This window comes from Megalobrama amblycephala, linkage group LG17 (assembly GCF_018812025.1).
Source record: "Megalobrama amblycephala isolate DHTTF-2021 linkage group LG17, ASM1881202v1, whole genome shotgun sequence".
Taxonomy (NCBI): Eukaryota; Metazoa; Chordata; class Actinopteri; order Cypriniformes; family Xenocyprididae; genus Megalobrama; species Megalobrama amblycephala.
In genome coordinates, this window is record NC_063060.1 from 19930513 (window position 1) to 19953958 (window position 23446).

Consider the following 23446-nt stretch of genomic DNA (forward strand, 5'->3'; position numbering starts at 1 on the left):
TGGGATGACGCTCTGCCATAAACAATATCTTGGAACCGTTTTCAGCACGTGGATTAAACTACTGGCTCAACGCCATGGCTATTTCCATTTAAAAATAAATCTTGCTAGGCTCAAACTTAGCCTAGAATTAATCTGTGTCAACAAGATCAATTCTTAAAGGGATGGTTCACCCAAAAATGAAAAATTATCCCATGATTTACTCACCCTCAAGCCATTCTAGGTGTATATGATGATCTTCTTTCAGTTGAACACAATCAGAGATATATTTAGAAATATCCTGGCTCTTCCAAGCTTTATAATGGTAGTGAATGGGGGAGGCAGATTTTGAAGCCCAAAAAAATTCATCCATTCATTAAAAAGAATAATCCATACGCCTCCAGCGGGTTAATGAAGGCCTTTAGAAGCAAAACGGTGCATTTTTGTAAGAAAAATGTTCATATTTAAAACTTTATAAATTCAAATAACTAGCTTCCAGCGGACGACCGTACACATGCTGCACAAGATGACTTGCGCCAAATGAGTATCCCCTGACGCGATGTATGACGCCTCTCATGGAGCAAACAAATAGGGCTGTGCAACACACTCAAGCTCCTCTTCTATCGAAATCTTCTGACATTTCTCTTTAAAAATGATAGTTTTAGACTTCCAATTCATGACCAGTGTTTTGTTTTGCTCTGTCCTCTGTGCTTCTGCTTCCGTCACTATGTCATGCGCCAGGTCAGAGTTACTCTTCCGCCGCAAATCGATGCGTTTTAAATATGGATATGCTTCTTACAAAAACCCATCGCTTCACTTCAGAAGGCCTTAATAAACCCCGTGTAGCCATATGGATTACTTTTATGATGGATGGATGCACTTTTTTGGCTTCAAAATGTTGACAACAATTACAAAGCTTGGAGGAGCTAGGATATTTTTAAATATATCTCTGATTCTGTTTGACTGAAAGAAGAAAGTCATATACACCTAGGATGGCTTGAGGGTGAGTAAATCATCATAAATAATTTTCATTTTTGGTTGAACTATCCCTTTAAAGATGATTTCCCATTAATGTTTTGCACTGAGGCAAACTGTAAGGGAACCAACGAGAGCCGGATCATGGACATACATCTTTGGAAGTCAACTTGCACTGTAATATAATACAATGCAAGTTGACTATAACTGTAGTTAAGGGTCCTGGTGTTCATCTTCATCTCGTCTGGCCCCGGAACCAACAATTGGCTTTTTATGAATAATTTGTTGCAACACTTTTTTCCTTCTTTTTTTGTGATCTCAAATAAAATTTCCTTCACAAAAGGCTCTATAGAAATTCACATTAAAGAAAAGAGTGTGTACAGAAGCACACACACACACACAAACACTTTAGAATATGAATGGCACATAACAGAATGTCATAGCAAAAGTGGCCCAGACAATAGACAATTTCTATGCATCATTCTGAGAAACTTCACATACAGAAGAACCAGTGCAGAGATGATGTTCATAGTGGCCCAACAATTAGGTCATTTAAAGGGGTGGAATGAGAAGAAAATGCATTTATTATATTATATTATATATCTGTGCTTATTTTACATTGCAGAAATAAAACTGCAGTATCTTCTCTTTGATTATGTGTAATGTATTCATCGTACCTTCCAATTCTAGCTTCATGATTCTCAGCAAATATAAGATTATATTTCTAAATATTTAAATATATTTATATATATTATGACTGTCAATTTAGTAATTTAGCAATTTAGTAATTTATTAAAAATGAACATTTAATCACCAAACTTACCCAAGAGCAAGCAGCACAGAATGAGTAAAGAGCCACTCACACAGGACATGTTTTTTTGCCTTCAAGATGGCGCAACTGAATGGAACTGAATGAAAGACAAATAAAGCGGTTTTGTGATATACTGAAAAAACAGATATGACAGATAAGACGATGCAAAGGCCAAAAACATCCATCTAGAACAAGCGTACATTAACCAAAAAATACAAAATGGCGCATACGGAACGCATCCCATGTGAACAGCCTACAGTATAGACTTTGGGGCTTTTCTTAGCAAATACTGATATATGTAATTGCAATCTGAAGAATTAATCAGCATATGGTAATTTGATTACAATTTGTAATTGTTTGGTAGCCCTAATATATGTATATAAAAGACCGTTTCATCTACATCTAAATTCACCTGAAACTAGGTTGGTAGAGACAACCGCATTTACATTAAATCTGCATTGTTTGTATAGAACCAAACGGAACAACTAGTTAATGCACAGTGAAGCCTCTCTCTTTTGAACACCACAAGGATTTATTTGTACTCCCACTTTGGCTAGATCACCAAAGATAGTCGGTCAGTTCAGTAGAAGTTTAAAGAGATATCCTATGAGCCCTGTTTGCAGACCTTCTGGACAATGAAAAGGTTCATTTAAATGGAATAGCTCTTCATCAAAAAGTTCTCCATCACCACTTTTTAAAAGGTTTTTAAGGTCTAGTTCAAAGATATGAATGGTGCTGTTAATCTGGACAAAAATGGAACAAAGTGGAACATGTTTTGTTGGCAAGTTTCTTCTTTCTGTTTTCCGATACTCATTGTTTGGTTTCTCACTGTGAATCAAGGCCTTTAAGGACAGATGGACAATCTATTGTGTGAGATTGTGAATAGGTTGGATAGTTTAAAACAGTCCCCTGTCCTGAGTTTCCTTATAGGCCATATTTCTGAAGTAGTTCTGACTGCCACTGCCGTTTGCGCTCTGGGAACGCCGGGGGGATCTTGATCTTTCGGAAATCTCGGATACACTGTTTCATTTCCTCCTCTGCACAGGGCCTCTCCAGAGTCTTCCTCCGGGTTAGACCGCTTCCCCCACCTTCCCGTGGACCCACTCCGCTGGTGAGGGACTGAAACAGCTCGCTGTTTCTCCTCTTATCCGGCAGCTCCATCCACTGCACGGAGGAACCTTTCTTTGGCGGTCGGCCGAGAGTAAGAGTGCTCGGAGGCCGAGATACAGAGTGGAGGGCGCCACACGGGGCCAGGGAGCCCCCCACGACCTCACCACGAGACACCAGGATGGGGCCCCCGTCCTGGGGAGACGAGGCCTCTGAGTGGGTCTCGGAGCTGGATGTGGAGAGCTCGTTCAACGAGGCTCCGCTCTCACTGGCCTTATCCAGCATTTTCTCAGACTTGGGCTCCTCACGCTCCAGTTTAGGGGATGCTGACTTGCAGGCAGGTCCTGGTGGATAGATAAAGAAAAAATTAGCTGATAAAACAATTGAAACCTCTAGAGGCCAATGGCAAAGTCTCACAGACTAAATTGATGAAATGCTAAGCTCTTTTGTGTTAGCGTGTGCAATAAATCACACCATTTTCATTGCTTCTACTCTTAACATTGGTTTTGTTATACATGCACTGCAAAAAAATTGTCTTGTGCGGTAAAAAAAGATCTATCTATCTATCTATCTATCTATCTATCTATCTATCTATCTATCTATCTATCTATCTATCTATCTATCTACCAATTTAAGCAGAAAGTCACCATTACTCAAATTAACTAAAGAACTAGGTTCTGTTCTAAACTCTGTTCTGTGCATTGCTTTTGCTTCATCTGTTATCTTGAATTAAGTTTTTCCACTGAGATTTTTCCTTCCCCATACAAGAATACATGAGATGTTACCTTTGGCCAAACAAGATATCTTAAAATGCAACATAATGTTGCTGCCTACTTTTTGAAACGCACTGCTGGGATTGTGATTATGATGCCATAGGTCTAGGTAGGCAGCTCACGACATAAACGGAACAGAATACAACTCTAATTAAAAATAGATTGCTATCCTCTTTCAGAAATGTGTGGCATTTCAATATAATGCTGTTAAAGGCTCGTTTTTCAAAGCATCATGTCTTGTCAGCCCACAAAAATGGAGTCATTCAGTACAGATATCTGTTTTTATGCACAACACAGCCCTTACTGCTTTCCCTCTTAACCACAGATTTAAGAAGCCTGTGAGAGGATGTCATGCATGTATTCTGAGATAGAGGGGTTCTCAGTTATGTAATTCAGCCTCAAGCAAAGACCAAAGCACTTGGGTCTGGGTCAAAAACATGGAAATGTTGTCCATAAATGGTAACTTACTGCACTTCAGTGCAATATCAAAGCCTCAGTGGTGATTACACACATAAGAAATATGTTCAAAGGATATGGAACTTCTTTACACAGTACAGATTAAGTAAATGTCTTAAATCTCCCAGAAGAAGTCTTTGCTGTCCAGGCTCCAAATTCTTTGAGACAGCTTTTGATTTTCTTGGTCTGCATAAGAAAATTTTGAAATCAAAAATGAAGCTTTACAACTGGCCAACACAGCTAACTCAACTAACTACCTCTAATTGCTTGTCTATTAACTCTGTATTGGCTCATAATGATGAAATAATACATTTTTGCAGAGAATCAGGAGCCAGCTGTAACTGCACGCTTCAGCAAGTCTCTTAATGTGATGCAGAGGAGCTGCTAATTGGTGATTAAATGTGGATATGCAGGCATAGCTGAAAACAGACTCCATCAGTTGCTTTTCAGGACAGATCTTTGAAGGAGACCATCTGGGAACAGGACATCTGACCGTTGGTTGGACACAGCTCCCAGACCAGCAGTCCTTTGGGACAAGGAGGCACAAAACTAAACGCACACTACAGGTAAACTAAAATGTATACAGTACTGTATGTATTTCACACTCACAAAAATAAAAATAGTTAAAATAGCAAATATTCAAGATTAAGTACAAGTTAAGCTCAATCAACAAGAAATCTGGGTTACAGTAAGATACTTACAAATGAAGTAAATGAGGCCAATACATAAATGTTCCAATGCTACAATATATAGCCACAAGATGTAAAGATTATGTTAACAGGATTTTAATGAAAAAAAATTATGCTTAAATCCTCCAAAAATTGGACCCATTATTTTTTGTAGTATTCAAAAACATGCCACAAATACTGTAGAAGAAGCTAAACGGGATAGTTCACCCAAAAATGAAAATTATCCCATGATTTACTCACCCTCAAGCCATTCTAGGTGTATATAACTATCTTCTTTCAGACGAACACAATCAGAGATATATTTAAAAATATCCTTAGTCCTCCAAGGTTTATAATGGTTGTGAATGGGGGGGCCACGTTCAGAATTGCACATTCTGCGTACGGTCATCCGGCGGAAGCTAGTTATTTGAAGGATGGATGCATTATTTTTTACTTCAAAACACGGCCTTCCATTGACAAGCATTATAAACTTTGGAGGACGAAGGATATTTTTAAATATATCCCCGATTGTGTTCGTCTGAAAGAAGATAGTCATATACACCTAGGATGGCTTGAGGGTGAGTAAATCATGGGATAATTTTAATTTTTGGGTGAACTATCGCTTTAACTTGGAATATTCCTTAGAAGTGTGTCATTTCTGTGTCATTCATGTCATCAAACAGAATATGTAAAGTTAATGACTGAGTAATGCTTTGAAAGCAGCACAGAGTCTCAGTGGTTATACTTTTCAGAGTCAACATACAAACAGAGTATACTTGTAGTAGTCTCTGCATATTCGGGTGAGATAAGAAAAAAGTATTTTAAAATCAAAAAACCTTTAACCCTCAGGGGTCTGAGGATTTTTGGGACCCTGGAGAAGTTTTGACATGCCCTTACATTTGTGCTTTTTTCAGTTGTTCATAAACATATTAATGGAAAAAGTGTCATTACACTGTATTCAGCACAAACTAGGCTACAATAATATGTGAGGAACATGTATGTACATGTTTGTGTTTTTGAAGGAATAACGTTTATGCGTGGTTATTGAAAAAACAAAAAACTTAAGTCACTGAAATAAAGCCAAACAATATATATTAAATCTTTGTTCACAAGACTTCAGGGTATTTGAGGTTGTAGACTAGAGTTTTTGCTTCAAAATGAGGTAAAAATTATGCTGCCTGCTTGTTCATATAAAACAATAGAGAGATTTAAATTTTCTAAAACATCTTTGGTCAAGAAACACAGTATGTGTGGAGGCGTGAATCCTCATGTATAATGGGTGATTCTCACCTGAGAAGACAAAAGAATCACATAATAAATGACCTGAAATGACTTGCATATTAATGAGGCCTTTCAGTCAGGTAGGCTGTGAAAAAACCCTCTGTGATGGTGTATATCAAACATACAGAAAAAACAGCAATACTGTGAAATATTATTACAATTTAAAATAATGGTATTCTATTATATTCTTTAAAATATAATGTATTTCTGTGATGCAAAGTGTCTGAACAATTATGTTACCTCTATGGCATTTCATATAGGCTTTTAGCTTAAAAGCATGCACATTTGGAGAAATATTGATGGATTCTCATATGTTTGTCAATTTTCTATATAGAAGAGTAATATTTATTTCATACTTTATACATTTATTTATACTCAACAATTCATACTTGCAGCCGGAGGGCGCTCTGTACACCTTTAGTCCACAAATGCCTGAGCACTAAAGAAGAATAGGCAATCCAGGAACTAACCGAACTAACAGAGGACAGAGATCGCTAACTATGGCTATTCAAAACACTTTTCAAGACAATAAATACACGATTGAGACGATGTATGCATGTATTGACTGAATTTGCGTCTGAATAGCGCTCCCTCCGTGGGCGTGGCTGCATTAGCGGATAATGAGCTGAATCACGGATTTCTGACATGGCTCTCTTTTCATACAGATTACATAAACACAGAATGTTTGTTTTCGATTTGACTTACACGATTTAAAACCTGACATTTCAACGTTTTTTTAGACATAAGTCTAATTTTTTTGTGATTAGTATTCACTAAGTTACAGTTCATTTTCTGAGAACTATCAGATTGGACTTCCTTCAGAGGGAGACGAGAGATCACGCTTCAGGTTAGTTTTCTTTATTTTACAAAAAGCACAACATTTTGTTTTTACTCTGAGTGTACACAAATAAAAGAAGATATTCCACAGATTAAAATGGTGTATAACTCTTAATTGTATGTGCAACATTAACGGAGTATTTTGAGTCTCTTTCACACTGGTAAGAAAAAAAACGCGGTGGTATCGCTGGCGATACTCTCAGACCTCAGAGTGTTAAAAGTGCACCAGGGTTGCCAGATATTACAGGAAAAGTAAGCGGGCTGGTCAGGCAAAAGAAAAACTTGAAAGAAAATGCTTGAAATGAGCAAATTGGGTCTTCAAAAAAAAAAAAAAAAAAAGAGGGTGAAGTTGGGAATAAAGGGGCTACCCATGTTTCTAAGTGACTATGGAAAAACAAGCTCAAGGTCTTATAATATAATCTGAAAAGGCAACACCAAAGGCTCCCATATACTTCACGTGAAATCAAAGAACAAACTGATGTGATGTCATTTTGAACAAAATCAGGCCAAAATGAAGTTCGTTTGGAGTTTGTTTTGGGAGTTCGAAGCAGCTTGCCGGAAAAGTTCGCTATGGCTGGTAAACACTTTTGTACTACCACTGGTCCATGGCGATTACGTAATAGGTAGGTGTTCACTGAGGCTCCGCCTTCTTTCATGTGGAAATCTCCACTGGTTCATTTCTTCTGTTCAATCCATGGAGGTAAGGCATCTGCGAGTGAAAACATGAACACACTGGAGAGCTGCTTTATGGTAGAAAATGAAGTTGTACTTCTGATGAAACGAGACCCTGACACTGTTTTGCATTTTTAAAAAAGCTGCTTGATTTTAAGCAATCTATCGTATAAAGTGCTATATATAAAAAAAGTGACGCGACTTTACTGAGGTGCTGAATTGCAGAGCTCATGCAAACATATCCACGTTGTTATGATCAGATGCTTTTCTTATGCTTTATTAATTGTTTTCTCAATTTTGTTGTGTTTTTATTTTGTTATTGAGAGAATAGCACGCAGCACATATTTACATATTCATCTAAACGCCGCTCTCAGCAGAGTGGGTGGCTTCGGATGTTCGCTAACGGTATATCGCTGCTCACATACTTCGAACTCTGTTTTACCCCTAAGCCAAGAACGAAAAAGAATTTGCTGTGAGTATATCTGGGCCTTAAGGTGCACAATAATAATCTTTCCTCATTAAAGGGGTACTTCACCCCTGAAAGATGAATGTGTATTTAAAATTGGTCATTTATGTAGTAGAAATGTGAAATTATTTTTGAATTTGGAGCTTTCTAGACTGAGAAAAGGCAGAAAATGTATTTTTGACTAATGTGGATGAAAGACAACAACTCCCAGAATGCACTTGTTTTGCTGTCCTTGCGAGGCCACGCCCAAACCACGCCTATCGGTTACAGGCGGCATTACCAGGAAAATTCAAACAACTAGGCTTGCTTTGTTACATATTAATTCTATAAATCGTGAGTTAGTTCATACATTTACAGCGAAATGGTGCTAAATTGCTTTGTACCTGGATGTACACCCAAAACCAGGAAAGGACAAGTAAGTTTCCATCATTTTCCGATTAAGTTAAAGATTTGGAGCAATGGCTGCGGGCCATCAAACACCCGAAGTTTGGAGATGACACCATTATAGAAAACCTAAAAAAACGCAGAATATGTAGTCTCCATTTCAAGCACGAGGACTACGAACCAAATATCCTTGCAATGAAGAGAACCATTCTGAAGGACATTGCGATACCATCGATATATTCACTTTCCCAGAGGACGAACAGCCTGGGCCATCTGGTACTAAGCGTATTCGCCTAGAGGTAAGACTCGCTGTTACTAGACTGATAACACAGTAGCCTATATGTAGTGTTGTAGGCAGCAGTAAAACTGCAAACTTAGCAAAGTAACGTTAGATAGACAATTACATATAAGTTGCATATAAGTTGACTGTTATCAAAGTAAAGCCACTGTTCTGTAAAACTGAGTTAGTCTATTTATCTATTTATGCTAACGTTACCACAAAAGCCTGTTGCTGTATTGAGATTACTGCAGAGACCGATACATTTGCGAGATGAACCACTGATGTAGTGCAGACTATAACAAAATAATGTTAATTACTGTAAGCTTAAAAATATAACTGACACCTACTTTTGATAAAATCTTTGATCTATGTCCATGAGTAACCTCAAACGCGCATATGTATGGGCGTGGTGAAAAAATGCGGAACTACCTGCTATTACTGGCTGTAGTTTTAAGCCTCTGGCCAAAAAAGCCTCCGATGACGCAAAATGACGATTTTTGCGTCATCGGAGGCTTTTTTACAGAATAAAAATGCATAAATCTCTCATCTCGGGCTGATATGAAGGGGGAAAGCACGGTAATTCGAAAATACTAGTGGTATTCTACTAATACAAAGCTTAATGCTAAATCCTGAAGTAACCCTTTAAAACACTTTACCCCTTACACGCTTTGAGTAGTCTCAGATGCAGACTTGTTTGAAATCTAGCCTACATGAGCACTGTTTCCGACAAATGAGAGCAGGAAAAAAACTTTAGACATGAGAGGGGAAAAAAGTGTGGACAGTGAGAAACATGCAAAAACCAAAACAAATCATTAAAGCTCTAGCTATCTAAGCCAAGCATTACTACTACTATTGCTTATACTTAATATAAGACATTATCGTTAACTATAACTATAAAGATAAAGATATAGTTCTAAAAATTCATTATAAATATAAAAGTATAGCAGAGTCCACATCACAACTATAACGATAACATCACAAAGGAACAATATCGTTGGAATCACTTTCAGAACTATTTTTTTTCCAGCTGATGAATGATAAAAACATTGACCAATCCATCCTGTTTTAAAGAGCTCAAGCATTTAAATCGGCACATGACAAAACTGCAGCGCACGCTTAGAATAAACAACAATATTGTGCACTGATGTAGACGCTAACATAGTTATCTTTATAGTTATTGTTATAGTTATCATTCTTGGTGTTTTAGAGTTAGGGATTTGAAAAAATCTCAAATCATGTCTTGTTGACAAGAGGTGTGCTACTGCTTTACTATAGTAGGTGATTAGACTTTTTTAGGTGAAAAGATTTGCTTCATAAGAAGAAAAAGTTGAAGAGAAAATAAAAAGAACAGAATAAAACTTTAGTAGAGGCTCTTTTGACGTGGGCCTGTAAGCAACCACCAAGAACAACTGCATAGTACTCGCATGTAGAGATGTTCCGATACCCCTTTTCCATTCCCGATACCGATTCCGATACCTGAGCTCAGGGTATCGGCCGATACCGAGTACCGATCCGATACCTGGGTGTGTATCTGTATATATATATATATATATACTACTAGCCCTGTATGAATTGATAGAATTATTTATGGTGTGCTTCAGACTTATCCCTTAATAAAACAAGAACAAAAACATACAGTGAACTAGAGTATTTTTATTATCTGACATACATTTGTCAGTTATATTATTTATTTATTTTAAGTGAAAAAGAACTTCAAATGCAGCCACAAATCTAACACTGTAAACTGAAAAAGGTATATTAGTTTTACAATATAACTATAAAAACAGTGCAACAAATAAATCTAGGAATATAATTAGGCTATATAAGAAAATAATCTCTTTAAAACTTGAAGTCCAGAAACAATTTTGTTAAATAAAAATCTCACGTTTTCGACGACTGACAGCAGCTGGTCATCCAGAACAATAAACCCGACAATTTTGTCGGTTATCTTTATTTGTCTTTTGAAAACTTTTCTCTTTGTTTGAATGAAGCTGGCACACCTCATCCTTCTCCATCTTAAGCGCGTCAAACGCCCGAATCGCTCAATTTGCACCGCGTCATTCACGCGAATCGCGCCGCAGGGAGTCAATTCGCGTCTTTGCATTGACTTAACATGTAAATCACTCGCGCTTATCGCTTCATTCGCGTCTGGTGTGAATGCAGCATTAGCCTTTGTGTAACCATCGTGTTGCGCGGGGTGACGCGTCTTCAAATGCTTTATTAAGTTATTTGTGTTAAAGTTGCCAATACTTGTGCCACTCGAAATTGCAGCATTGCATATGAGACATGTCGCCGTTTTACTGGTCTGAAATACTGCCAAACAGCAGACATACTGCTAGCGCGTTTTCACTTCTCCGCTGCTCTAAACAGTGGTTGCTTGTGGCAACACAGCACAACTTCCTGTGTTTGCATTCTGAGCCGCGAAGAAGAATTGATTTCCGATTTGCTGCGTTAAGCAAAGATAGCGGGCACAACTAGGTATTGTTTAAGAAAATGGTATCGGATCGGTACGTGAGTTTAAATACTCGCCGATACCGATGCCAGAAATTTTTGTGGTATCGGTGGTATTTCCGATACTAGTATCGGCATCACAACAATTCTACTCGCATGTTCTTCGGAAACGATCAAATGATAATTAAGTAAAGATATGTTAAAAACCTGAGAATGTTGAGTAAGCCAACTCCAAAATCGATTGTCAGAGGACCACATACAACCTTCATGCTGTAAACTGCAGAGCTGCGTATCTGAAGCAGCAGAGTATCCATTTGCTGAGGTCAAGGGGCCGCAGATGCAGCTGTAGAGAGCTCAGCATGACCTTATTAAACCCAACAGATGTTCCCTCTACACTCCCCTGCTATTCTGAATTAGCATGAGCGCTGGAACGTTCCAGAACGTCCTCCGATTTTGTCCATTCCAGGTTTAACCGGCCGTTGTGAAGTCATTCTGTGTGATTGGATGGTTTTAAAACAAATATCCTGCTATTAAATAACATATGGTGAGTTGATCATTAAGGCCATGTGGCGAGTTGGAGGCATTTTAACAGTCTGTTCATCCTACTTGCTCCTGTTGCTTCATAATCTCTACAACAGCAATAACCATCAGGGCCTTCAGCAAATGAGCTAGCTGGGCTGATGAATGGCTTCAAAATGCACACACACTTCCCATCTCTCTTGGAAAACAATTACACATGTAGATCCACAGATTAGATCTTACTGGTGTGTCTCGCACATGTACGGCTCGAAGGAAACAGTAATAGCTACTCTCCTTTGAGTAAATACAGTCTATGGCAAACTGTCATCGGGTCAATTAAAATGCATAAAAATGCATAAATAAGCAGAGGTTATACCTGTGCTGGCTCTATACAGGTGAATAAATGTCCCATCATAAAACATCTCCAAACTAGGACATGAGCTGTGACACATGGAGGTCAGACTGATAAATAACAGAAGGTAAAATACTAAAACCACTGTTCCATAACAAGCTGTTCCATCATTCAAGAATGCAACTTCTTAGTTTGAAATCGCTAACTTCATTTAAAACCTATTATTTTTTCATTTTCAGTATACCCAGCATGTTCTATGTTCTCATGTTCAAACACACTGAATTTGGAATAGCACACTATGGAATACTGGCCCTTGTGTATCAATGAGTCTTGGTCGCCCAACACCCTGTTGCCTGTTTGTGGTTTGTCCCTCCTCGGACCGCTGTTGTAAATTCTCACCACCACTGACCGAGAGCAACGCACAAACCTTGCTGTTTTGGAGATACTCTGACCTAGTCGCCTTGCCCTAAAAATCTGGTCCTTGTCAAAATTGCTCAGATCTTTATTCCTGGCCATTTCTCCTGCATCCAACATGTTGATTACAAGAACTGATTGTTTGCTTACTACCTAATCTACATGTACACTCTAATAAATTGCTGGCTTAAAAACAACCCAAGTTGGGTTAAAAATGGACAAACCCAGCGGTTGGGTTAAATGTTTAATATGTTCACCTTTTGATTATTATTATTGCCTCTAGTAATTATGTGTCAGATTATTCATTTCCAAACTATTTTGGGTTCATTTTAAGCCAGCCATATAGTCATTTTTCAACAATAGTTGGGTTCAATAAAACTGCCCAGCACATTGGGCAAACATTTATCCCAACTGCTGGGTTTGTCCATTTTACACAGGAGATGATCAACGATATTCTCTTCACATATAACTGGTTATATACAGTAAATATATATATATATATATATTTTAGGGATGCACCGATTGTCCGCGCATTGCGAACTGCATGCTTTCAATCACAATTCGTTATCGATTAGTGAAGTAGGGATAGGCGGAATAGCGCTGAATGACACAGACCAGAAGCTCTCTCTCGCGCGCATACGCGGTCTCTCTTTCTTGCACGATCCCAGTTCTCTCAGACAGCGCGCGATCAGTTCTTCTCGCGCCTGAATGGTCAAATGCACACATAGTTGACAAAATGTCCATCGTGTGGAGTATCTCACGTAAATACAGACAGTTATGGCTTAAGTGGAGGTAAACATTTGGGTGAAAACAGGATATGTGTCAGTATCAATGGATTCGGTCTCAAAGGGACCGTAGCCTATATTTGTCATTAATGTTAATAAAACAACAAAATATGTTAAAAAATGTATACATGGTAAATAAACCTACTGTATCTGAAAAACAAGTTTATTTAATTTGTATCTCTATAGTATTTGTTGTATTGTTTGTAATTTGTTTGTAAATTTCTTTTTATATAACAACAATTATATATATTGGTAATTATGAAGGTTATTGAACACTGTGAAATTTCTGTTCTTTAAGTTTGTGATAAACACATAAAAATTATTACTTTTTTCATTAGAGTAATAATAAAGCTGTCCTACATTCATTCGTCTCACTGTGTTGTGCTTGGAAAACTGCAACATCACCAAAAAAATATAATAAAATAAAATAAATGTATAGGCATCGGTATCGGCGAGTACTAGGAAAAAAGTATCGGTACTCGTACTCAGTCCTTAAAAAATGGCATCGATGCATCCCTAATATATATATATATATATACACACACACACACACACACACACACACATATATAAATTGCTCCACGAAAGGTCATCATGTATTACATTTGTGTAATTTACAAAAATTATTTATGTATTTTTGTAGCCAAGACCTGTCTATACAGAAATTGACTTTCAAAAGTAAACAAACTCTGAGGGATATTCATTGGAATAAAAAGTGTGACAACAAGCCTTGGTCACTCTATAATATATAAATATAAATAACATAATAATAATAATAATAAAAAATAAACAAATGCACCAAATGCTCCTTGTACTAATGTGAAACCACACACATTGAGGTTGGATAATGACTGCTGAAAATGTTAATTATCCTCTCAGCTGTCAGAATGCTGTTGGCACAGAGACACAGGTTTATCCCTCATTCTGCCCTCATGAAATAAAGACCAATTAGCTCTGGCAGAGACATGAACCGCTTTAGAAGGATCCTTTCTTTTTAGAAGGATTCTGACGACTCATTCAGCTCTCATAATAGATAGTTCTTCCAATATCTCGAGTGAAGTTGTTTTCTTGAATTACTGGGCTAGAACAGAACAGTCCCCCCAAAATCTGTCTGTTTTTTAAACATTTTTTTTTATTGTAGCTCAAAATGACAACATGCATAATTCAGTACTGTAGATTCTGTAAATGTGCGAGTGCATATACATGTATATAATATATATAAGTGACGTGTGGCCAAGTATGGTGTCCCATACTCAGAATTTGTGCTCTGTATTTCACCCATTAAAGTGCACACACACACAGCAGTGAGTATTAAACACACACCCAGAGCAGTGGACAGTGTTTGCTCTGGCACCCGGGGAGTGATTGAGGGTTAGGCGCCTTGCTCAAGGGCACCTCAGTTGTGGGTATGAGAGTGAAAGAGAGCACCGTTCATTCACTCCCCCCACCAACATTTCCTGCCGGTACTGAAACTCGAACCCTTCGGGTTACAAGTCGATTCTCTAACCATTAGGCCACACCTGCCCAACATGTCTTTAAGTCTTGCCAATTTTAACATTCAAGCGATTTTAAACCATTTAAGCACAAGAAAACACAAAAGAGAACTCAATTCAGTTCTGGCTCTCTGAGAGATGGTTTTCTGTGTGCTTGCACATAAAGCTGCTTCTCAAACAGCTTACGAGAACAGAATTGAGTTCTTTTTCGTAGTTTATTGCACCTAAATGGTCAAATACACAGAAAATTATGAAAAAATAACCGTCTTGGCAAGTATTCACGTAAACAGTCAGTTATGACTGTTTATAAAGAAAATGCATGTGTGACAGTATATTGGATCCGTGCATTCAGTCTTAAAGTGACAGCAACTTGATATACCTGCTTCTGTCTGTGTTAAAGCACAGAGTGCATCATACGCATGGGTCAGTGTAAACCACAAAACGTTCGGACACATTTGAATTCTACAAATACTGCTATATTTTTAAGCAACAAGAGGAGAAATGGTTAGAGATTGTGAGGAAAATTGGGTTTTACGAGCTCAAAGGCTCTGGCCGAGCTGTGATCTAGACGAAACGCTATTGGCTATTTTGAAAAAAGGGGAGGGGCTTCTAGATATATCATTGGGAATTACATCAATACAGTAAATAAAGCTGTGCATTCCAAGGAACTTCAGTGGGCCTTTAAGCTATTATCTAGAGTTGTAATGTCTGTATCTTGCTAAAAATATAAATACAAATCAACACCCAAATATAAATTTTAAAAACACAGATACATTGAGTGAGGAAACATTGATGAGATGATTGTAATTTTCCCCCCTTCAATTCCCCCCATAAGAGTCACCTGTACACTATAATATTATACTTATTCTGTGCAATGACATATAAAATAACTTATACATATAAAAATGTGTTTATTAGTCTGAATTAGTCTGATACTAATGTAAAAGCGTTCCAGGAATGCCACACAAACTTTTAGGAATTGCTGGAAGATTTCAGAATCGAGGAATGAAACTCTAACCCTCTCTGTGTGCATCTGTTTAGCATTTCTCAGCGGTACCAGGCCGCCACAACTGAACGCACCCTGACCTTTGCCTGGGGAGAATGGATTATTGGAGAGAGAGAGAGACGAGGGGGGAAAAAAAAGACAAGTTGAACACAATGGCTTATATATCATTGAGATGCACAGAGCATTTCTGCAGAAGGAATAGAATTGAAGGATTGAAGAGAAGCAAAAATCTGATAGGGATTTCAATAAGGCCATAATCCTACTGGGGAAACACAGGATCACAGGAGTCTAGCCGTCAGCTGGGAGGCCAAACAGCAGGGCATGAGAACTACAGGAAATGACCTTCAGGAATGACTCACACAGATAAAAGTATGTTTAGGTGGTGATAAAGCAATAGATTGGCGTATGTTATGATATAATCATGATGACTATGATAAAACGATCCAATCGGATTCTGTTCCACTGGAAGCAGGAAACAGATTGTGCTTTATCTTGATGTCATTGTGAAGCTGATAATGCCAGAGGGACTGGGACAAAATATATGGTAATTAAAATTCCATGTAGTAAAATGTACAATATCTTCTATTATAATTGCAAGGCAAACATCACCATCACATTTACTATATTAAAGAAATAAGGGGTACAAGGGATTTAAACAACCCTCTAAAACTAGATTTACATATTGGAGTGTAACCACCTTTGCAATGCCATAGGAACCAGCTGGAATACAGTAGCAAGTTACCAAATAGCAACATGCAAAATACCATTTAAAACACTTTTGCATAAACAAATATTAGATTAATTTTAATGCATTTACAAGCTACAATGTTACCCAAAAGCTACCCACTGGTGAATAGACATTCAAAAACTCAATGTAAATGTACTTCACTACAATTAACTTCATGACCTGCACAGAGAAGCAGCAGATGTCCTCCTCACATGCAATAGTTTCTCTGGGGACCAAATCATGTCCTAGAAATAATTAGCATGAAAACATTGTAAACATATTGTGTGTGCTCATGTTTCCACCACAATCATTGCCATAGAAATCTCTCTATCCTCTCTGTACATTAACTCTCATTTTTTCTTGCAAACCTCAAAGGAGAGAAGCGTTTATTTCTGATGAGATATTTTCGTTGACACAGATGCCCACGATTTACGCTTTTCAGTTTCATCCGCCTCGTTAAGCATGATGGAACAAACTGTACATAATACAACTACGGCGTCTTGTTTTCACTTTCTTTTTATAACAGGACATTGCAGCGGCTCTACTGCCTGAAATTAATATAATATGATGAAATTTGAGTTCACTCAGAGAGACGGGTCCTGATCAGTTGGCAGGGAAAAAACAATGCTAAATGCAAATAATAAAAGGCAGCTAACCATATGATTGTGAATAAATAGGGTCATCAACTTTAAGGGATGAAAAAATGCTCTCCATATCTTTTGTTCATGTCAAAGGCTATGGATAAAAATCAAACTATATTTTTGTGCAATTGTCATTTGATAGATGCACACACACAAAAAAAGGTCCTAACCCAAGCAATGTTATTTGACATATTTTGCTATACTGAAATCCATTTGACAGGATTCTGCTGATTTCCCTTACAAAATTCACCACATTAGATTAGATTAGATTAGATTCTGTGCTATTTGAATAAAGAAACTGAACAAGTGAAACTGAACATTCTGCCAAATGTGTAAATGTTGATGTAAATATGACTTATTTATTTATTTATTTTATTTCCATATGAGGCATATTAGGCCTAGTTCCCACAATAAACACATTTAAATTAACTTTTTCAAAATCATTCAATATAACCTAAGCATTTTTCTTAAGGATTGCAGCCAACATAATTTAACGCCAGCTTCAAGGAAGACTGAAACAAGAAAGACGAAAAACAGGAAACAACTCCGCCATCATCTGATCCGTCCCCATGGCTTCGCACAGAAAAGAAGAGGGAATTTACAAGGACTCAAATCTAATTGACAACCATCTGGACAACATTACAGAGTCTGTAGAGCAAATTTACAGTCAACAATTAATGAAAGTAAAGAAATGAAGCAGAAGGACTTTGAAATTGCTGTTGGGGATGTCTATAATAATTGTGCAGAATAAGACCAGGAACATGTATTGAAAAAGTGCATGACACTCCATGGCAGACACTCCATGACTGCCTGCCTATTTGAGTTTGGCAACAGAGCTATAAAATTATCAATATTTTATTCAATATATCTTGAATATATCTCTAATATATCTTGAAATTATTCCTAAATTTGCTCTGAAATGGTTTACAATTTCTTTTCCCCTAATCAGAGGATTTATCATTTTGAAGAAAAGGTCAATTCAGACTGCAAGATATAAACAAGCAAAAATAGTTTTTCCAACACTATTTCATTAAACAGATTTTTTAAAATCATATACAGTATATACAATATTACATTTAGGGTCATCAAAAGTACTAAGTCTGTATAAGTCGGTACTAAAAAAAAAAAAAAAAAAAATTTATGGTACCAGCATTTCTGCAGTACCAGTAGAAGCGAATACTGGGTATATTCGGTACCCGCTGATAGACGCTGCTTTCAAACGATCTTATTCGTGTTTGTTTGAACACTCTATCTATTGTCCAAACTCTGTCCTGGAGGGCCACCGTCCTGCAGAGGTTAGCTCCAACACCTGCCGGAAAGTTTCTAGAATGCCTAATTAGATCTGTAGATTTTTCAGACCATATTTAACATAAATGGTCCATACAGCATTATTTTCAGCATTATATTTGGTATATATATTAAAGTCATCTGTAATACTTTTATTTTCTCTTATTTTCATTGGTTTCAAGTGATAACATGCCCGCCCCTTACATTATGAGAAGAACCTAAAACGCTTTATAACCTGCATATATTCACCTTTCACACATCAGTTGGATTCTTTAAATGTGGTTTGATGTGGCACGATCACCAAACAGCAAAGAACAGTCTGAATTAGAGGATAATTTTCTCCTTTAGCTGTTGCTGGTTTGAGTGGCACACACACATTCTTTTAGTGAAGTTCAAAAGAGATTTGCATATGGTAAAGACAAACAGTATTGCGTATTGTCAGTCATGTTCATCAATCACTAAACCTTTGCCATGAAAACACTCTGCTTGCAAGACAAATTTATTTTTAGAAACTCTTAATTTTATATTTTAGAAAACTGAATAGGGGCAATAGTCTTGAAACACATATTTATAACCAAAAATGTAAACAAGAGATTCATATAACGAGAGTTTTTGTGAGAGTGTAGAATTCGGTGAGACAGCTTTAGTGATTATAAAGGGAGGGCTCTTCTCTTGATTTCTGTTTACCTATTCACAATCTGAATACAAGTTTAGTTTTTCAGTACACTGCAAAGTTTCTGGATTGACATTCGTATTTAAATGCACGACTTGAATCGGCAACTGTGATGAATGACAGTAGTAATCAAGACGAGACAAAACAGGACATTTTTTAAAGTACTTAATTCAACAGTTTTTGCTCGGTTACCGAAATTGGTATTGAGAACTGTGAAATTTTACTAGTATTGGTACAGACTACTGAAACTTTATACTGTAACAACCCTAATTACATTATTTACCAACATATACAGGGAGTCCAGCAATCTGAGATCATTTTGTCTTCTCCAATATAATATCATTTATTGTATTATTTCCAGGTTTCAATGTGTTTTCAGACTTTTGGAACCCAATGTATGTGAACTTAAACATTTCATATGTGAAAACGCCACTAAACACCATTTTAAATTGGATTAGGAAGTAATAATAGCGATTTCTTTCTTCTAAATCTAAGTTAAAGTTTCAGGCTGAGAAGTTGACACTAAAGCCAAGTGAACTCTCCAAGACTGAAACTCATCACTGTCAGACTCAAGGTGGTTTGTTTTGTACCATGTCGGAGCGCACACTATACAAAACAACACCACCTTCGACTGAAGCTACAATCCCAGAATTCACTGTCACACAAACTCATGCATACAGAAACAGGAGAGTTTATTCTTTACATGTCAACAAGCAACAAGGAGGAAGAGCTTGCGGTCATGTTTATACTGAGACACAGAATAGGGAGAAAGAAGAAAAAAAAAGATTAAAATATAGATAAGACTGCTTGGGGAAATGTGCAGAGCAGTTTGATGTTTTTTTTATTTATTGTTTTAGATGTCTTTTGCACTCTTTCACTCTCTTGCCATTTCATTACTGCTTTCTCATCTAACGCCCTATCATACACCCGGTGCAATGCAGCGCCAGGCACGACGTAAGTCTTTTTTGCTAGTTTCAGCCCGACACAGTCACGTCCTGCGCCACGTCGTTGCTATTTTGAGGCAACTGAAAACGCCCATTGACCAACAAAAACCTGGTCTAAAGTCAATGGCACAATTTTTTTTTTTTTGTTATTTAAAAAGCACGTTAGTAATATGCACCCATATGCGGGTGCACAATGCACGTACACTCTGCTTATTACACACACAGGGATGCGCAGCAGCACACAATCATGCCAAATATTAAGAATAAAATGATTACAAAAGATTATTATTGTGTGCATAAAGATAAAAATGCTTAGGTGGAATTCGGCTTGTTCCGTAGATGGTCTACTCGTGTACTTTAACCTCACGCATGAGCATATCCGTTTCCTCCATATCCGTTTCCTCGCTAGAGAAGCGTTCACTTTTTCTGCTTGCAAATTTCGTCTTGTAAAAAGCGAATCCGCCATGGCGCAACTGGCTTTTAAATGGAATGAGAGATGAGACTCTGATTGGTTTATTGCGTGTTACACCACACCCATTACTCATTAAGAGAATAGGGACAACCCTTTTAGACCATGCGCCGGGTGCACCGAACATTCTTCCTGTTGTTAAACTAGCAAAAGTGGATTCGGACACACCCCTAAGTGACCATGCGCTTAGATCATTAAAATAGGGCCCTAGATTTCAAACAGGTTTAAAACATAGTCATAGTGTCTGGAAATAGTCTCACAAGTGTACACACTAGAGAAGCATTGGCCATAGTGCTAGATTATCCCCCGGTTTCACAGACAAGGCTTAAACCTAATCCCAACATCTGCAAATTACGATGCTCAAAGTTCAATGCAAAGGGATATTTTCTTTTACAGAAATCACTTTTTTAGGACTACAACAAATGGCTGGTAGGGACTACAACAAGCTTCTTTCCAGGTTGGTGACATCACAAACCCCAAAATTTACATAAACCCTGCCCCGGGAACACACAACAAAGTGGGTGAGGCCATGTTGGACAGCTTTAGAGAAGAGGAAGAGTTGCTGAAATAGAGTTTTGTCACCATGCCGTCATTTTATGCCGGACTGCTTCACAAACAAGGGTCAATTCAATGCTGGATTTGCACAAAAGATTAACATGACAGCACATGCTAGTCAATGAGTTGAATCAACTCCACAGCAACTACATAAATTGATCCACTATCCATTCAGAAACGTCCAGTTTCATTCTAAATGTTGTAACTTCTTCCTGAGTCTCTCCATCAGTGTCCGACTCCAGTTTGAACAATGTAAGGCTGAACATTGTTACTGACAATCGTGATTTTAGCTGCGTGAGATTCTCCAGCTTTGTTGTTGTTGAGCAACCAGAGCATGAGCTGTTAAAGCTTCTCTTCTGGAAAGGGGGCCAAGAGCAACAGCTCATTTGCATTTAAAGGGACACACACAAAAACAGCGTGTTTTTGCTCACACCCAAATAGGCGCAAATTTGACAAGCTATAATAAATGATCTGTGGGGTATTTTGAGCTAAAACTTCACAGACACATTCTGGGGACACCAGAGACTTATATTACATCTTGTAAAAGGGGCACTATAGGTTCCCTTTAAAATAAGTCAATGCCATTGTTTTGTTTCAAGATGCACACCAGTGATGTTTTTTTCTAAGGCACGTTTTTAAAAGCTACTTAAGTGTCCTAATTGAACTAAGTCCTAATCCTGGCTTAATCTAAGCCTTGTCTGTGAAACCAGGCCAAAGTGTTTGAGTTAAACCTTTTAACTTAATGCTAATGACTTTAGATCTAGATCACAGGATTGTACTGTGCACATCTTATGTCAATCTGTTTGTTTGAGGACATTCATTCCATTAATTCTGTGCTACTTCACATTTTACATGCACATTTATTCATTTAGCAGATGCTTTTATCCAGAGCAACTTACAAATGAGGAACATCACATGCAATTTGTTATAAGAGCCACCGATATTCATAGTGCACAATGGCAAGTTTAAAGTACAACAGCAGCGAAATGCATAAAAGAAGAGAAATAACATTTTTACTTCAGATATTTATTTTTTAAGATAAATATCCATGCAAAATTTTGACCTTGCATACATTCTTCCAAGCCAATAAAATCCACAAACCACCCAAAACAAGTCAAGGTCTTGTTGAGTCAGTAATAAACAGCAGGAGCAGCAGATTCTCCCCATCTCATTCTTCACCTTGGCAAGAACATACAACGATTGAGTATTTCCAGGGAAAAGATAGTGCGGCCCTATCTAGCGCCTCAGATATGAAACTGAAAGCATTACATATGTTTCAACAGCCTGGTTCTTCTTTACTTAAAGATGAGATAGAGGCCTGCGGTAGTCAGATAAATGAGTGATGGTCATGCCATATCTTCTACCCCGAGAGAAAATGTTCTTTTGTGAGATCTGCAGCAGTAACTTTCCACTGGAATGACATTCCATTATCGTTTCGAGAAAGTTTTTACATTCTGACCATGAAGTGATTGTGAACGTTTCATGGAGTGGACATACAAAACAGATTAGAACTAAATGGTAGGTGAAGACTGTCCTTTTCTCTGTGTGAGGTTCCTTTTCTTTCCCAAATGACTTCAATTGAGCAAATTTATTTCTGCCCAGAAGCTTTTTACAATTTAGCCAGTGGGCTGAAAGAGAGGCGGTGCTTCTTATCTCTGTTCTGTTAATTAGAACCAGCGGGAGGAGCTCGGCTGCCTTTCTTATAAAACCTTTCTTTCTCATTGTCATTTATGGGCTATGCCTATAATTGAAAGTGTAGAAGAGGTAGACTAGAAAGGAGAGGATGTGGGGAATGAGATCAGGACATGACACGAACCTGCATCCCAATGGACCACTCTAATGTGTAAATAAAGTACAAAAGGCTGTGCATTATTGTTAGGCATGATGAACAGTGGTTAAATATATTGCCTAAGCAATAATAAGGGTAAGTGCATGAAAAACCTGTCTGGAAAACATTCATTACTTTTGTTGTGCAGAAATATAAAATAAACAAGACATAAATATCAGGACTTTAACATCACCAGAATCACTGCTTGCAAGGGAGCCGTAATGGAGCTTTGCTGGGCTTTCTTTGTTTCTAATTACATTATATTATACAGCTATAAATCAAGACAGATATTGTGTCTGCTGTTTGTAAATGGCTGTTAAATGTGAAATAATCAGTAAATAAAGTACAAAAAGCAGAGAAACTGTTAGGCATGATGCATTAGTGGCAAAATATTTTCTTTAATACAGTTTCAGCAACAGCATTATGATAAAAAATACCAATGTTAAAATGATGTGTTTAATTTTTGTCTAAATTTAAACACTTTAACTAACCCTAACCTTAACCCGACATCTCTACTTCTGGTTCAACCAATGGTACAAGTTTGGTGAAAATGGTGGAAGTGCGTGAAAATCCTGTGTAAAAAAAAAAGAAAAAAAAAAGAGACAAAAAACAGTCA

At 37.5% G+C, this 23446-nt stretch overlaps 1 protein-coding gene across 15 annotated transcripts in view; it reads right to left on the reverse strand.

The window, feature by feature from the left end:
* Positions 1–247: 247 nt before the first annotated feature.
* Positions 248–23446, reverse strand: part of kctd8 (potassium channel tetramerization domain containing 8) — a 60890-nt gene continuing 37691 nt past the window's right edge. For 12 of the 15 annotated variants that reach the window (XM_048163626.1, XM_048163624.1, XM_048163628.1 and 9 more), the window contains one exon: positions 248–3213. In XM_048163626.1, coding sequence (XP_048019583.1) covers positions 2687–3213 — 527 coding nt within the window. In that variant the 3' untranslated portion in view covers positions 248–2686. Of the gene's footprint in view, positions 3214–22071; positions 23403–23446 lie in introns of those variants that run through there. The other 3 variants (XR_007180879.1, XR_007180883.1, XR_007180880.1) reach the window with 3 other exon arrangements.